Source organism: Ovis aries, chromosome 13, assembly GCF_016772045.2.
Source record: "Ovis aries strain OAR_USU_Benz2616 breed Rambouillet chromosome 13, ARS-UI_Ramb_v3.0, whole genome shotgun sequence".
In the NCBI taxonomy this organism is placed as follows: domain Eukaryota; kingdom Metazoa; phylum Chordata; class Mammalia; order Artiodactyla; family Bovidae; genus Ovis; species Ovis aries.
This window is the reverse complement of record NC_056066.1, coordinates 81946738-81963201: the sequence shown is the minus strand read 5'-3', so window position 1 is coordinate 81963201 and position 16464 is coordinate 81946738. Positions and strand designations below refer to the sequence as shown.

The 16464-nt window shown below is 48.6% G+C and overlaps 1 protein-coding gene across 1 annotated transcript in view; it reads right to left on the bottom strand.

The window, feature by feature from the left end:
* The window catches only part of DOK5 (docking protein 5), a 147823-nt gene extending 131800 nt beyond the window's left edge, over positions 1-16023 (bottom strand). The window contains exon 1 of the mRNA XM_027977348.2: positions 15730-16023. Coding sequence (XP_027833149.1) covers positions 15730-15795 — 66 coding nt within the window. The 5' untranslated portion in view covers positions 15796-16023. The remainder of the gene's footprint in view (positions 1-15729) is intronic.
* Between the last annotated feature and the right edge of the window lie 441 nt (positions 16024-16464).

Sequence of the window (16464 nt, the reverse complement as noted above, 5' to 3'; positions counted from 1 at the left end):
GGTAAAGCCATAATGATTATGGTAGGGTGCAGAAAGTCACACGGCCGAGCTTCCTCTCCTGCAAAAGAAAATACCTGGTGGAGGTCGCATGTGATGACTTCACACAGGAATGAACAGGATCTGTGACTCTCCCGTGTTCCAAAGAGATGCAGGAGAGGAAAAGTCAGTGATGTTACTGGATGCTGTCTTTCAGGATAAGACAACAGATGAGGATATGCCCTTGCCACGTAGAGAATGAATTCTTAATTTCAAGTAAAATATGTTCACTAAAAATAAAGTCATCTTCCAACCACTGCCCTCCAGGCCTGGCCACTTGGGGTCATGACACTGTGCTTTTATTGCGCTACAAAAGGTGCAAATGTGCATCGCTAAAAATAAACAAATGGACAAATAAATTTAAAAGCATGAAATTTAAAAAGCAAATGACCACCCATCTTACCTTACCCACAGCGTCCCACTTCTTAGAGGAAAGCACAGCTGCTATACAAGACGTATGACCAGAAGTGATCCCCTCCTTCATTTTTCTATGCTCACACACAAAACCTTATGTGCACGCCTCTGTGCCAAAATTTCTCTTTTTTCTGCCACCTGTTTTTTTGCACACTTCACAATATATCAGGATAATTTCACATTGTAGATTTCATAGCTTAAAAATACGATTTCTGAGGGATGAGAAGTCATGAAATCACTCTTGGCTTCAGTTACCCTATCAGTAATATACAGGGATCAAACAAGTTAACATCAAATCTCTTTGCACCACAAAGGTCTAATTATCCTGGTCCTTTTCTCCTCCCTCTGGTTTCAAAGCCTGAACTGATACTATTCTTTTTTATAAGTTGTTCCTTAAATGTAACATAATCTTCCCTTGCCTGCTTCTCTCATTGGGAGAGTAGTAAGACACATCCTTCTGACGACACTGACGGTCTCCCTGTTAGTCGTTTCCTCAGCTAAGGCTAATATGCCAGTGCCTTTCTCCATTTGAACCTTCACAAGACAAGCTGAAAATGTGCTAATTTCTAACTCCGTATGCCTAATGCCCAACTCAAGTCATGATTACAAATTCTCCGGAATGCACGACCTTAACTGGCAGAGAGCTGACCCATTCTTTGAGTTAACATTAGAGAAATTACTCTAACAAAATGATCCCTTTCATCTCTGAAAGACCCAGCTTCCTCTGTCTCTGAAAAAGAAACTACAAAGGTAAACACGCCAGGAAGACGTCGAAACTGCTTCACACGCTTTATCTTGTATCCATCTCTCTCAAACGGATTCCACTTCAGAAATTTCCTTCTGTATGATAAAGAAGTTTCTCAGTCCCATGTGTAAAACCGTCCATCTCATTAAAAGGCAGTCCAGTAGCCTGGGGAAACGTACTTCTTTCTAAATCTTTAATCGATCTCGAAACATCTGCCAGTCAGCATATCTCCCAGAACTCCATTTATGCTACAAATGTTCTCCGGAAATTCACAGTTGCCCAGTGAAAGTGACAGTTCTGAAGAAAAATCGAATTTTCTCCTCTCCTTGAGTGGGCTACCTGATGGCCAGATGCCCGTCCAGGATTAAAATGCAATCAAACCCACAGACAAAGCATCTTCCTTCCCTCTGGCTACAAGTTACAATCGGAATTCTCCTTTTATAATGGTGTAAACAGGTGGAAATGGCAACCCGCTCCACTATTCTTGCCTGGAAAATCCTATGGACAGAGGAGCCTGGCAGGCTGCAGTCCATGGGGTCGCAAGAGTCGGACATGACTTAGCGACTAAACCACCACCAAACAGGTACTCAGGAGAAAGAGCTGTAATCAGCCTTCCCAGCAGTAAAGGATAAAGCAATACGCACACAGCTCTTGCCGACTGTTTATTTGGAGCTTTTTCCTTTCAGAAGAAACTATGGTTGGGATTAATAATTTACCGAGTCCAAACGCAGGGTAACGAACCAGAGGCAGTATTTTCCTAATTCATTCATTAGATGAGTCTGTTGAAAAGACTGGCGCATTTTAACAACATAAGAAATGAAATAAGCCATCAAACTTCCATTTTATGAAAAGTGAACTAAAGAACCATTTTGGTGTTGAGAACACTGGGTGAAATACAGGCAGAAGCCATGGGCCAGCAAGTCAAGCCACACACACTCTTGCCAAGGTCTTGGCTCCCCCTTTGGGAGACTGGGCTGTAGGCTTGCAATTGAAAATTGAGTTTACTAGCAGGAAGCAGATTCTAAGGAGATGTCATCCAGAAAGTCTCCTGGGAGGGCTCTGGAAGTCACATCAGGTGCAGGGCAGCTGTGATGTTCTCCACTGTGCCCCATGGAGACCCCCACCCCCACCCCAGGAGCTGGTCACCTGCAGAGCTGGAAAATTCTGAAAGAGATGGGAATACCAGACCACCTGACCTGCCTCTTAAGATATCTGTATGCAGGTCAGGGAGCAACAGTTAGAACCGGACATGGAACAACAGACTGGTTCCAAACAGGAAAAGGAGTACGTCAAGGCTGTATATTGTCACCCTGCTTATTTAACTTATATGCAGAGTACATCATGAGAAACGCTGGGCTGGAAGAAACACAAGCTGGAATCAAGATTGCCAGGAGAAATATCAATAACCTCAGATATGCAGATGACACCACCCTTATGGCAGAAAGTGAAGAGGAACTAAGAGGCCTCTTGATGAAAGTGAAAGAGGAAAGCGAAAAAGTTGGCTTAAAGCTCAACATTCAGAAAACGAAGATCATGGCATCCAGTCCCATCATTTCATGGGAAATAGATGGGGAAACAGTGGAAACAGTGTCAGACTTTCTTTTTGGGGGCTCCAAAATCACTGCAGATGGTGACTGCAGCCATGAAATTAAAAGATACTTACTCCTTGGAAGGAAAGTTATGACCAACCTAGATAGCATATTCAAAAGCAGAGACATTACTTTGCTGACTAAGGTCCGTCTAGTCAAGGCTATGGTTTTTCCAGGGGTCATGTATGGATGTGAGAGTTGGACTGTGAAGAAGGCTGAGCGCCGAAGAATTGATGCTTTTGAACTGTGGTGTTGGAGAAGACTCTTGAGAGTCCCTTGGACTGCAAGGAGATCCAACCAGTCCATTCTAGAGGAGATCAGCCCTGGGATTTCTTTGGAAGGAATGATGCTAAAGCTGAAACTCCAGTACTTTGGCCACCTCATGCGAAGAGTTGACTCATTGGAAAAGACTCCGATGCTGGGAGGGATTGGGGGCAGGAGGAGAAGGGGGCGACAGAGGATGAGATGGCTGGATGGCATCACGGATTCGATGGACGTGAGTCTGAGTGAACTCCAGGAGTTGGTGATGGACAGGGAGGCCTGGCGTGCTGTGATTCATGGGGTCGCGAAGAGTCGGACACGACTGAGCGACTGAACTGAACTGAACTGAACAGCCAAATGAGTAAATATTGATAAAGTGAAAGTCACTTAGTCAGGTCTGACTCTTTGTGACCCCGTGGACTATGCAGTCCATGGAATTCTCTAGGCCAGAATACTGGAGTGTATAGCCTTTCCCTTCTCCAGGGGGTCTTCCCAAGCCAGGAATCGAACTGGGGTCTCCTGCACTGCAGGCAGATTCTTTACCAGCTGAGCTACCAGAGAAACCCAAGTGAATATTGGAAATCTATAAACATTTCAGAAAAGCGCTCCAGCATAAGTTAAACGAGCAAAGATAGAGCAATAGTACTAAGTAACATGAGCCCAAACATGCAAAGCAAATCACACACACACACACACACAAGCATTTTTACATATGCATGTGCACATAAATATCTCCATACAAACACACAAGAATCCGCCTAGAATTGCCTGGAAATGCAGACAAGTCTGGAGTAGGAGAGAACTTTCCTCTTCATTTGATCCTTTTTTGCTTTTTTAATTTTTTAGCCATGTACATATAGTGTAAAATACTAGTAAATTAAAAAGAACTGATACAGGCAAAAGCCATTTTTTGTTGTAGGTAAAGAGGATCTATTTCTTTCTTTTTCTATTTTTTGATCAGAAATTCAACATTGTGAATCCAAAGTAAATCATAAATTTAGAAAGTTTTCAAGTCATCTGTTCCGGTTCTGTGGTCTGACCCAGCCCAGAGCAGCGCAGGGCCATCCCAAGTTTTCTCTGCTCTTTTCCACTCAGGAGGCCGACAGGAGGGCACTGTGGAGGCCAAGCTGGGACTAGGTGGGATGTGGAGTGTGCTCGGGCAGGCTCTCCGCGCCCACGGCCACACCTCTGGCTCCGGGGCAGGGAGGCAGGTCAGACCTTGGCACCTCCACCTTTGCTGCAGACGAAGCTGGGGCGAGAGAAGTTCAGCGGCACGCGTTAGTCACAGCAGATGGCCAGCGGCAGGACGGCGGAGCCAGGCCACTCCCATTCCAGCCGGGTTGCCCGTCTCCACGTTTGTCCTGCGCTGAGGACTGCAGCGTGGATGCTACAGCAGGGCTACCTACAAACACCACTCAACAGAATGTTACAAAACTCTTGGGATTTCTTGGGATTTCTGAGTATGCGCACTCATGAGAGGCTAGGCTTTCTGTCCGGTTCATAACTGAATATGCAAAATGTTATTTCAGGGTTTTACTCATTGAATTTAATGCTCGTTGAGCACCGACCGTGGGCCAAGACATTATTCTATTATCCCTCCTCCCAGCCGGATGCACTTAAAGACTGATCGAGTTGATAAAAAGATTGATTGGGAATATTAGTTACTATACCCATCTGATTCAATAAACATAACTTTTCCCCACTATATGTTGATCAAATTTTCAGCTTTATCATTTCAACTTTAGAATAAAAACAATTTCAAAAAAGAAAAAGTGGGAAGAATCAGTCTACCCTACTTCAAGACATACTGTAGCTGCACACGTAGCCACATGTTGACACGTCGAGGCACCATGGAGACACTCAGAACAGCGGGACAAAACAGAGGCCTAGGAGCAGATGACGCAGATGAGCTCAGTGGAAAAGAGACGGCGTTTGAACAAGCGGTCCTGGAGCAACTGGACATCCATGGGCAGAAAACGAACCTTCACATAAAATGTACACTGTATATAAAAATTGACTCAAAATGGACCACAGTCTTAAATGTAAAAGGTAAAACTATAAAATATTTAGGGAAAAAAGTAGGAAAAAATAGTTGGGATCTTGGGCTGGGCAAAGCATTAGTATGAAAAGGAAAAAAAAAATGATAAATTGGAATTCATCAACTTAGAAACGTCTGCCCTGTGCTAGACCTTGTTAAGAGGATAAGAACGATAAGCTACATAGTGAGTAAGAGAAAATATTTGCGAACCACACGTCTGAAAAGGATTAAAATGAAGAATATACAAAGAACTCTCAAAACTCAACAGCTACAAAACAACCCAAACAGAAAATGGGCAAAAGACATGAACAGGCATTTTTCCCAAAACGTACGTATAGCTGACAAACTGGGACGTGAAGAAATGCTCAGCGTCACGAGGAGGACTCAGCATCCCACGTGAGAACGTCTATGCCGAGACTCCCACCAAAAACTGGGGCAACCCCAAATGCTTCAAGGATGCAGAGACTGGATCACCCCTGCGTTGCTGCTGTGGATGTAGAATGTGAAACAGTTTGGTGGTTTCCTATAAATATAAACACACAACTGCAAACACACACAGCAATTGTACTCCTGGGGCATTTTCCTAGAGCGACGAAAATTTACATTCACACAAAAACCCTAGCCCACATATTCACATCAACCTATTCATAAGAGCCTGAAATGGAAAGCACCCTCCAGATATCCCTCAGTATTTGAACAGCTAAACAAACTATGGCACATCCATACCCTGGACTACAGCTTAGCAGTGAAAAGGAGAAAGGAATGGCATCCAGTCCCATCATTTCATGGCAAATAGACGGGGAAACAATGGAACCAGTGACAGACTTTATTTTCTTGGGCTCCAAAACCACTGCAGATGGTGACTGCAGCCATGAAATTAAAAGACACTTGCTCCTTGGAAAAAAGCTATGACCAACCTAGACAATGTACTAAAAAGCAGAGACAGTAATTGGTCGACAAAGGTCCCTGTACTGAAAGCTATGGTTTTTCCAGTCATCATGTATGCATGTGAGAGCTGGACCAGAAAGAAGGCGAAGCACCAAAGAACTGTTGCTTTTAAACTATGGTGTTAGAGAAGACTCTTGAGAGTCCCTTGGGCATCAAGGAGATCAAAACAGTCAATCATAAATGAAATCAACCCTGAATATTCATTCGAAGGACTGATGTTGAAACGGAAGCTCCAATACGTTGCCCACCTAATGCAAAGAGCCACTGAGAAAACACCCGAATGCTCGGAAAGATTGAAGGCAGGAGGAGAAGGGGACGACAGAGGGTGGACATGGGTTTGGGTGAGCTCCAGGAGGTGGTGAAGGACAGGCAAGCCTGGCGCTCTGCAGTCCATGGGTTCGAAGAGAGTCGAACATGACTGAGCGACTGAACACCAACCCTCCACATCCACAGAACCCACAACAGCCACCGCAATTCCAGAGGGTTACACTGAGTTTAAAAAAACTCCACGACATTCCACACTGCATGGTTCCATTGGCATGATATTTGTGAAATGACGAATGATAAAAGCACAGAAACGGAAAAAGGGCTTCAGGGCTGTGGGGCGGGGGTGGGGGCGATGAAGGGGCAGCTTTAAAAGACAACGGGGAGGCCCGTGCCGTGGGCGGACGCTCCATGCCTTGATGGTATCAGTCAGTTCAGGTCAGTTCAGTCACTCGGTCCTGTCCAACTCTTTGTGACCCCAGGTATGCCAGTATCCTGACTGTGATGCTGGAGATTCAAAAAGCGTCACCCCTGGGAGAGCCTGAGGGAAGGGCGTGGCTGTCCCTGTGTCTTTTCCTGCACCCCCTGTGAACCTATGATTATGGAAAAGCTAACATTTTACTCTTTGTTAAGCTGCACCTCGATTTAGCTGCAGCACACAGGACCTCAGTCTTCACTGCAGCACGCATGGTCTCCAGCTGCAGCCCAGGAACATGTCTTGGGGCACGTGGGATCTAGTTGCCTGACCAGGGCTGGAACCCGGGCCCTCTGCCGTGGAAGCTTGGAGTCTGAGCCACTGGACCACCAATAAAGTTCCCAAAACTCTAATTTTAAAAAAATGAGATAGTGGTTCTTCACCGTTTTGGGAATCTGCAGGGTGGGAGGTGAGCGGTTTGGGGACACAAAAGTCCAGATTTCTCTAAGAATCTCATAAAAGCTATGAAGCATCACCTGAGGAAATCATTTGCACCCTATCCGTAACACAGCACACACAGCTAACACATTCTCTGAGACCCAGGGCACTGACAGAGGCTTAGAACACTCATAAAATAAACACAGCCTGCCAACTGCTCTGAAAAACCTCATCCAAAATGCAGGCATCTGCATTCTAGAAAGAAGCTATTTTAACTTCCACATTCACATATGTCTGTGGCATTTCTAAACTATTAATTTTGAAATTCACAGAAACAGGGCGTTTGCAGAATGGAGGCAGACTCATCTCTTCCTGGCTTAGAATCCCTGAAGATTTGATTTCCTCCCAGTCAGAACCAAATTCCTAGAGTAACAGGAAAATCAAATTTCCCCTCCCTCGTTTCATGAAAATGAAACAAAGAAAGACCTGCAGACACCTTTTCACTTCAATATTCGACCTGTTGCTCAAACGAATTCTTCCTTAATTAGAGTGAATATATTAATCTCACGTTAATAACACCAGCCCCAAAATTCCCCACGAATGTTGACCACATCTGTCTTATTAGGGTAGTGTTCCCTAAGCTTCTCAACACGAGTATTCACCGCATAAACATCTGATGCATGTTAAAATAAATGAAAGCAAATATACCCCGAATGAAAACTGAATTCTTAAAATACCAAAGATGATCCACAAAACTGCTTAAAAAATAAATCTTTCTAGTCATCTCATGAATATTATTGAAAAATACATTGGCAGATGTGGGGGAAATGATCACGTCCATAATTTGGTTTATGTCTACACACAAAATCACTAAATTGGCCATTCTTTGCTTAAATCAGTTTTGGGGCTGATGATCAAAGGCTGACTTTATGCATAATTAATTACACCATCCACAAGGACGATCAAATAAAGATACTAAAATACCAGCTGGAAAGAACTTCTGACATGAAACCAGTGAAGCTGATTCAGACGGGGCTGAAACACTGAGTATTCCTGCGTGTGTGTACAGGTGCGTGCATGGTCGCGTCCGACTCTTTGCAGCCCCGTGGACTGCAGCCCGCCAGGCTCCTCTGTCCATGGGATTTCCCAGCAAGAGCACTGGAGCGGGTTGCCATTCCCTTCTCCAGGGGATCTTCCCAACCCGGGGATGGAACCTGGGTCTCCTGCTCTGCAGGCGGATTCTTCACCACTGGTGCCACCTGGGAAGCCAAATAGTCTTAGGTGAGGGTCTGACCGTAAATTTCACTGCAGGAAGCCAGCCTCCAAGTCTCTTCCTTGAGGAAGGAAAAGGCTGCTTCATGGACCTTACTGAATGATTACATGGGCTGTGCGCACACGTGTGGACACACACTCACGCACTGAGGGCAGGGCTTCCCTGGTGGCTCAGAGGCAGACTTTGCCCACCAGGGCAGGAGACACGGGTCCTATTTCTGGGTCAGGAAGACCCCCTGGAGGAGGACATGGCAACCCACTCCAGCATTCCTGCCTGGAGAACCCTGGAGAATCCCACGGACAGAGGAGCCTGGGGGCTACAGTCCAGGGGTCGCAGAATCGGACCCGACTGAGTGACCGTACTCATGGCGTGTGGTTAATTTATTCCATTCCTATGATTTCAGTGTTAGTAAGCAATATAACTTAATGCGCAGAGTCCTGATCATCTCTGCATCCCAAAACCCTATATGAAAAATGAAACGTCTCTGGCAGACTGGGTCAAGCGAAATTAAGAAACGAAAGGGGTGAGAAAATATTTCCGCCTAAAATTTGGCCATTAATTAACCAACTTTTCAAATCTATTCTGCCAGCCCCGCCCCCCTGCCCCTGCTCCCAAAAACAGATCCTCAAATTAACAGAGTTTTGCTCTTGTCTGATGAGCTTGCTCAAACCAAACTTGCATACAGATGAGTTTCTCTGCTCCTGACACTTCCGCCGCGTATCCAAGGATCAGGAAAGAGTCTGCGATGGCCAATACCCCTGGCCATGACCTAGCACCAGTGGTTGTACAGTAACTGCTTCACAGACGTTACATCTGTCTTCCTAACTGAAGAGCGAGCTCTCTGAGGATGAGGGCTGCGGCAGGAGAAGGGGTGTGGCAGCACCACGCAAGCATCATCACCCTCCAACAGCACCGGTGGTGAGAGGGAGAGCAGTGATGAGCACTGGGAGGGTTTCCGCTGCGTCAGGCACTGTGTTAAGCCTTTCATGAGGATCTTCTATTGGGCGGACATCACGAGCCTCCCTATTTTTACAGGAGACTGAGGCTTCTTAATATTAAGTATCTCACCAAAACTCACATAACCAGTTGCTGATTTGGGATTTTAACAGTCTCACGTCAAAGCCCATGCTCTTAAACCAGGAGGCAATAATGGATTCATTCATTCATCCAATAAATCTTCATCAAGTGCTTCTCCATGCTGGAAACTGCTCCAGGCACTGGGGGGTCAGCTATAACTGATGGTTTCATTCATTCATCCAATACGTTTTTTAAGTATTTCTTCCTGCTGGCACTGGGGTCCAGCTATAATGATGCATTCACTCATTCATCCACACAGTAAACCTTCATCAAGAGCGTCCCCATGCTGGAAACTGTTCCAGGCACTGGGGTTCAGCTATAATGAAGAGAGAGACGTCCCAGCCCTCACGGAGTCCCACACGCTATCTGGGAGATACAGGCAATCAACAGGTAAAACCTACAGACAGATCAGCAGGTAAGTGGATGCTAAGTCTAGAGAGAAAATGGAAGGGATACAGGGAGAGAAGGAGGGAAGAGATAAGACAGCAGGGCTGGAAGGTTTCGGTGAGAAGGCGGCACTTGCAGAAAGGTTGAAGGAGGTGAGGAGACGGCCAGGAGGCGATGACCTGGTGGAACCGTATTCCAGGCGGAGGGAAGAGCAAGGGCCAACATTCTGCGTCAGCACAGGACCTGGGAGCCGGCGGCAGCCCGCCACTCTGGATTGCAGGGAAAGGCTCTGGTGGTCTGAGCAGTGAGAGAGATAAACCAGGAGGGTATGGCAGTATCTGGGGGCTTGGGCCAGGGCGGGAGTGGCAGATGGTGTGAGAGGTCATGGGACTCTAGCTGCACTTCCAACACAGAGCTTACAGCATCCCGTGACGGACTGGCCGTGGCGGTGAGAGGTGAGGGAGGAGGGAGACCAGAGGCGAAGCTTCGATCCTTCGCTGCTTGCTTGTCTGACTGCTTGACTGATTTTCACCCGGGCGACCGAAGGACCGGGACCTACAGTGCTGTATGCGGGTCAGGAAGCAACAGTTAGAACAGACTGGTCCCAAACAGGAAAAGGAGTACGTCAAGGCTGTAAATTGTCACCCTGCTTATTTCACTTCTATGCAGAGTACATCATGAGAAACGCTGGGCTGGATGAAGCACAAGCTGGAATCAAGACTGCTGGGAGAAATATCGATAACCTCAGATATGCAGATGACACCACCCTTATGGCAGAAAGTGAAGAGGAGCTAAAAAGCCTCTTGATGAAAGTGAAAGAGGAGAGTGGAAAAGTTGGCTTAAAGCTCAACATTCAGAAAACGAAGATCATGGCATTTGGTCCCATCACTCCATGGGAAGTAGATGGGGAAACAGTGGAAACAGTGTCAAACTTTATTTTTTGGGGCTCCAAAATCACTGCAGATGGTGACTGCAGCCATGAAATTAAAAGACGCTTACTCCTTGGAAGAAAAGTTATGACCAACCTAGATAGTGTATTCAAAAGCAGAGACATTACTTTGCCGACTAAGGTCCGTCTAGTCAAGGCTATGGTTTTTCCAGGGGTCATGTATGGATGTGAGAGTTGGACTGTGAAGAAAGCTGAGCGCCAAAGAATTGATGCTTTTGAACTGTGGTGATGGAGAAGACTCTTGAGAGTCCCTTGGACTGCAAGGAGATCCAACCAGTCCATTCTAGAGGAGATTAGCCCTGGGATTTCTTTGGAAGGAATGATGCTGAAGCTGAAACTCCAGTACTTTGGCCACCTCATGCGAAGAGTTGACTCATTGGAAAGGACTCTGATGCTGGGAGGGATTGAGGGCAGGAGGAGAAGGGGACAACCGAGGATGAGATGGCTGGATGGCATCACTGACTCGATGGACGTGAGTCTGAGGGAACTCCGGGAGCTGGTGGTGGACAGGGAGGCGTGGCGTGCTGTGATTCATGGGGTCACAAAGAGTCGGACACGACTGAGCGACTGAACTGAACTGAACTGATAGTGGCTGAGACACAGACTCCAGGAGCAGCCGGCTAGGATGAGAAAACGGGCTGTTGGATATATTAAGTCTGAGACTAGCAGCCGATCAGATGAAGATGTGGGCTTGATGGGAGAAGAGCACAGAGATGCTGTTTAGAGGCAAACGGGGACTTCCCTGACGCAGTGGCTAACCCACCCTCCCGCCCAGGGACTTCCTGGCGGTCCAGTGACCAAGACTCCACCCGCCCGATGCGAGGCACCTGATTCCTGGTCAGGGAACTGGATCCCACAGCCTGCAACTAAGACTCGGCACAGCCAAATAAATAAATAAATGTTAAAAAGTAAATAAAATCAAGTAATCAAGGGGAACTGCATGGAGATAAAGTCAGCAGGTCTGAGACTCGCCGGGTGGACACGTCCTGGCAGTTACTGCCTGGGAATCCTCTCCACTGCGAGGGGAGAGGCCGAGTGGAGCAGTCGTGCGATGCCATCTGCGCCCCACGGCAGGCTGCTGCCGTGGTTCTGTCGCCCAGGCGCGCCGGCTCTCTGCGGCCCCGTGGACTGCAGCACACCAGCCTCCCCGTCTTTCATGACTCCCAGAGTGTGCTCAAACTCAGGGCCATTGCTAATGATGTGCGAATCACCTGATGCACCACGCCTCTAAAAACGCAGGTTTAATGCCTTTAGTGGATTTGCCAAACAACTATGGACAGACGCCCCTCCGCCCCCGCCATCCCCCAAAGCAGTGCCATCAAGGCTCCTGAACAAATGCAGCCCCAGGGCCCAACTGGACAGCTCCATGGACCAACGGAGATGAGGCTGGAGAATAAAGACCTGAAGATACGGAGGCTTCTTCTGAGGTAAACGAGGTGCATTTCTAAGCTTTTCGATGTTTATAGAAAAAAGCAAGACTACAAATATTTGACTGCTAACCACTTAAACGGCTTAGTATCTCAACTAAAGGTGACCACTTACCGAGGCCCATCTGAACAGGGATGGTCTTAGAATGTCTCACGCCTTGTTGAAAAATCACTTAAATGTATTGTGTGTGTGTGTGTGTGTGTGTGTGTGTGTGTGCCCTGCATACTGTGTTTTTGTGGGGATAACACAAGTGTGTGTGAGGGCAGGGCTTTCCAGGTGGCGCTAGTGGTAAAGAACCCGCCTCCCAGTGCAGGAGACATAAGAGCCGCGGGCTCAGCCCCTGAGTGGGGAAGATCCCCTGGAGGCGGGCCTGGCAACCCACTCCAGGATTCCTGCCTGGAGAATCCCATGGACAGAGGAGCCCGACAGGATACGGTCCGCAGCGTCGCAGAGTCGGACGCGACTCACAGGCTCGGCGCACGCCAAGTGAGGACAGGCACTCAGTAACAGTCGGCCTGTGACGGCGCCATGAGCCCCTTGCAGACGGCGCCGCATGTTTGCAGTGTATATTTTCCTGGTCCCTCGTGAGAAACAAATCAGTATTAAATAGCAACAACAAAAACATCACAAATCACTTAATGCATTTGTAAAAACTGCATCCAATGAAACCGCATAAATATATACGCCTTTGGACACTTCTAGGTAGAAAGATAAGGAAATCAACCATTCCTATATCCTTCCACCAACCCTAACTCATCTCTAATTATACCAAAGAAATGAGGCAATCAGAACCAAAGCTGTATGCTTTCAGCGCATTTTCATAGATATTATCTTATCTGAAGTTCACAGCATCGTTAAACACCATCCACTGTACAGATAAGAAAACAGAGGCCAAGAGAAGTCAAGGGTCACAAAGCTAACAAGTAACAGAAGGAGAGTTTGTCTCTTTTCTTCGTTTTCCAAGTCTGCAGGGGCATTCCTAGGTACAACAGCTGCTCACCATGAAATGTTGTTTTCTTGTTTAATTATAAACTCTCCTAAACATGGTTCTAATCCTCAGACACTTGTCTGGATTCCATTAATAAAGCCACCGTGTCATACTGGTTCTTCAAGAGGCTTATGAATTGCAAAGTCAGGCGTTCACTCTTAGTTCAATCCATGTTCAGCTTGCACGAACTGAGCACCTGCAGTGTACTAACGGAAAGTCCTACGACTCTTCGAGACTTACAGATGCTGCTTGCTGTTCTCAGCTATCTTCCGCCTCAGTCAGCTCCACCAACATTTCTTTCTTTAGACTGAAGGTCCCTGTGCTATTTTCCCAATGCATTCTTCTTGACGCCTCCATTAAAACTTTAGCTTGCAGTGGTTCCAACAGCCTCCTCAGCTTCTAATGATAAATCATACTATTTAGAACACTTTTTAAAATTGACTGGTGATAAAACCAAACTGAACAAATAAAACTAGATTTTGACTATTTTGACCTTTTCTCTCCATGAACAATCATCCAATAAATATTCCAGAATCTACTTGGGTATTAACTCCGGCACAGTGAATAAATCCTAAGACAGTACACTTCTGCTGACATCCAAACACTATAGGATATAAAGTAAACGCAAAGTAAACTACTCCTCCTTTCCTTCATATACCTGTCCAAAAACACTGGCACACACAGGGGACTATGCTGTATCAGTAGTAATATCACAGAAAAAAGCCTCAATTACTATGAACTAGAAAGTTATGGCAACTAGTTTTTCAAATAAATCACCATGTGTCACAATGTGGCATAAACTGATCCTTACGAATAATTCACATTTTGTACATTAATAATTCACGTCCTCTTTCTATTGGAATGCTCTCTAGCACAGAATGGATATCTCATCCATTTCCTCAACTGACATGATGGAGTAAATCTAAAATTAGAATGGTGTTTTCACATGCTCCCTGTAACACTGTAACACTTGGCTGGCCCACTAGGTTATGAAAAATAAAAAGTTCCTATTATTTCTGACCCTTTGTATGAGAGTCATTAGGTTAAGTACCCTAACAAAAGCTGTTCCTGTTGATCAGAATGTCTGCAGAGCAAGGAAAGAAAACCAAGGAAACTTACAGTTGATAGGGACTGGTTAGTTCTCTTACACTGCTCCCTAATTATATATTTGTACATTCACAATTATACACGACATAGTTGCTAAAAAATGGTAACCAGCAGGGAAAGAAAGGAAGAAAATAAAGGAAAAAAGAGAGGGAGAAAAGGGAGGAGGAAGGAAGAACAAATCAGGTCAGAGCCTTCAATAGTTATGGGTATTTCCCACCAGCAGGCTTTCCTGTCTAGCTGTTTAACACGGTGAGATTTCAATTTCCAGTAAAATTATCTAGTGCATTAACAAGTCCAACGATCAAATAAGAGAAAGTGCCAATGACATATATTTGTGGAGAAAGATGTTTAAGTTGTCCCTGTGGCCATTACTGACATTACCATTATTTCTGATACTAGCAAAGTAAACTTTTCTCCCCCCAACTCCCTCGCCCCAAAGAACACAACGAAAAAACAAGCAGAAACAGACCTGACACAAAGCAAAGAGAAATGAGGCAGTTTGAAATTTAAAATTTTAAGAAAAATCATTCCAGTATCCTCTTCCTCCCTCAAGAATTCCTTAGCCATCATCACTCAAGCCCAAAGAGAAGCAGAGTAAGTTCTCTCGAAGTTCGTCAATGAAGAGCAAAGGGGAGAAGGGCCACAGAGAGGGAGTTTTAAAGGAGGACCCATCCCTGGGCCAACACCGTCCACACCAGTGCCCTCCGGCTCGGCCGCCCTTCCTTTCAGCACACATTTAGAGAGAGAGCGCCGGCTCTGCGCCAGGTGTTCGTTGCCAGCCTTCCGCTGGGCATCCGGTGTGTACTCCGGCAACACATCCCCTGCCCAGGCTCAGGACGAGGGCATCTACCCACGGCGCCTTCGCCAGCTCCTGGGCCGGGGCTGGGTCACTGTCCACGGCCCGGAGTTCCGAGAAGAGCCTTTCTCTCGGCAGAAGTGTCTCCCCGGGGTCGGGGGGTCACTGACCCGGTTCGCACCCAGAGCGGCCGCCCTTCCTCGCGGGGCCGATCCGTCCCCCCCGCACCCCCGCTGGAGTGAAGCTGGCGGCGGCTGCGGGCTCCGGGGCACCCGGCCGGCTCGGCGCGCCCGCCCGGGCTCCTCGGCGCCGACTCCCACGGCTGCCGAGAAATGTTTATGTCCATTCGATGGGCTCCAGAGGCTACCGAGGCGGACACGCGGCCGCGGACGGAAAGCCACGTCCCCCGGAGACCAAGATCGACCCGCGACACCCCGAGAGCGGCTCCAGCGGCTGCCCCGGCGGCGCTCCAGCCGGGAGGGCGCGGCGCGGCGCGCCGGGGACCCCCAGGGACGCTGGCCGGGGGTCGGGACCCTGAACCCGCGCCGGGGGGCGGGAGGAAGGGTCCGCACTCACCCCCAGGCGGCGGCTCCGGATCCGCACGTAGCCTTGCTTCACGATGTCACTGAAACCGGAGGCCATCCCGGGCGGCCGGCGAGCCCCGCGCCCAGCGCGCGCCCTACGCGGCCTCGGGTCCGGACGCGGCTCTGGGCTGGCCGGGGAGACAGCGCAGACCGAGCGGCGGCGGCTCCGCGCGGCGTCAGGAGGCGCGCATCGCTTGCCAGCCCGCGAGCCTGGAAGTGGGCGGCCGGCGAGCAGCCACTTCGGGGAGCGCGGGGAGCCGGCGCGGCTGGGGCGCCCGCGTCAGCTGACTCATCGGCCGGCCCGCTCGGAGGAGGGGCGGCGCTCAGGGATCCGGCCCCGCTTCTGCCAGGCGGGGGGAGGGGGGAGGGGGCTGGGGGGGGGGGGGGGAGGGGGGCGGGGGGAGGGGGAGGGGCGGGGGGTCGGAGGGGGAGGGAAGAAGGAGGGGGGAGGGGGCGGGGGGAGAGGGGAGGGGGAGGGGGCGGGGGGAGTCGGAGGGGGAGGGGAGGAGGAGGGGGAGGGGGGAGGGGAGGGGGGGAGGGGGAGGGGGAGGGGGAGGGGAGGGGAGGGGGGAGGGGAGGGGAGGAGGAGGGGCAGGGGCAGGGAGGGGCGGCGCTCAGGGATCCGGCCCCGGCCTCCCGGGGCGAGTGGGGAGAGGAGAGGGAGAGGGGGTAGGGGACGGGGGAGGGGGGGCCGGAGGAGCCGCCGGCCGCCCGCAGGCAGACAGCC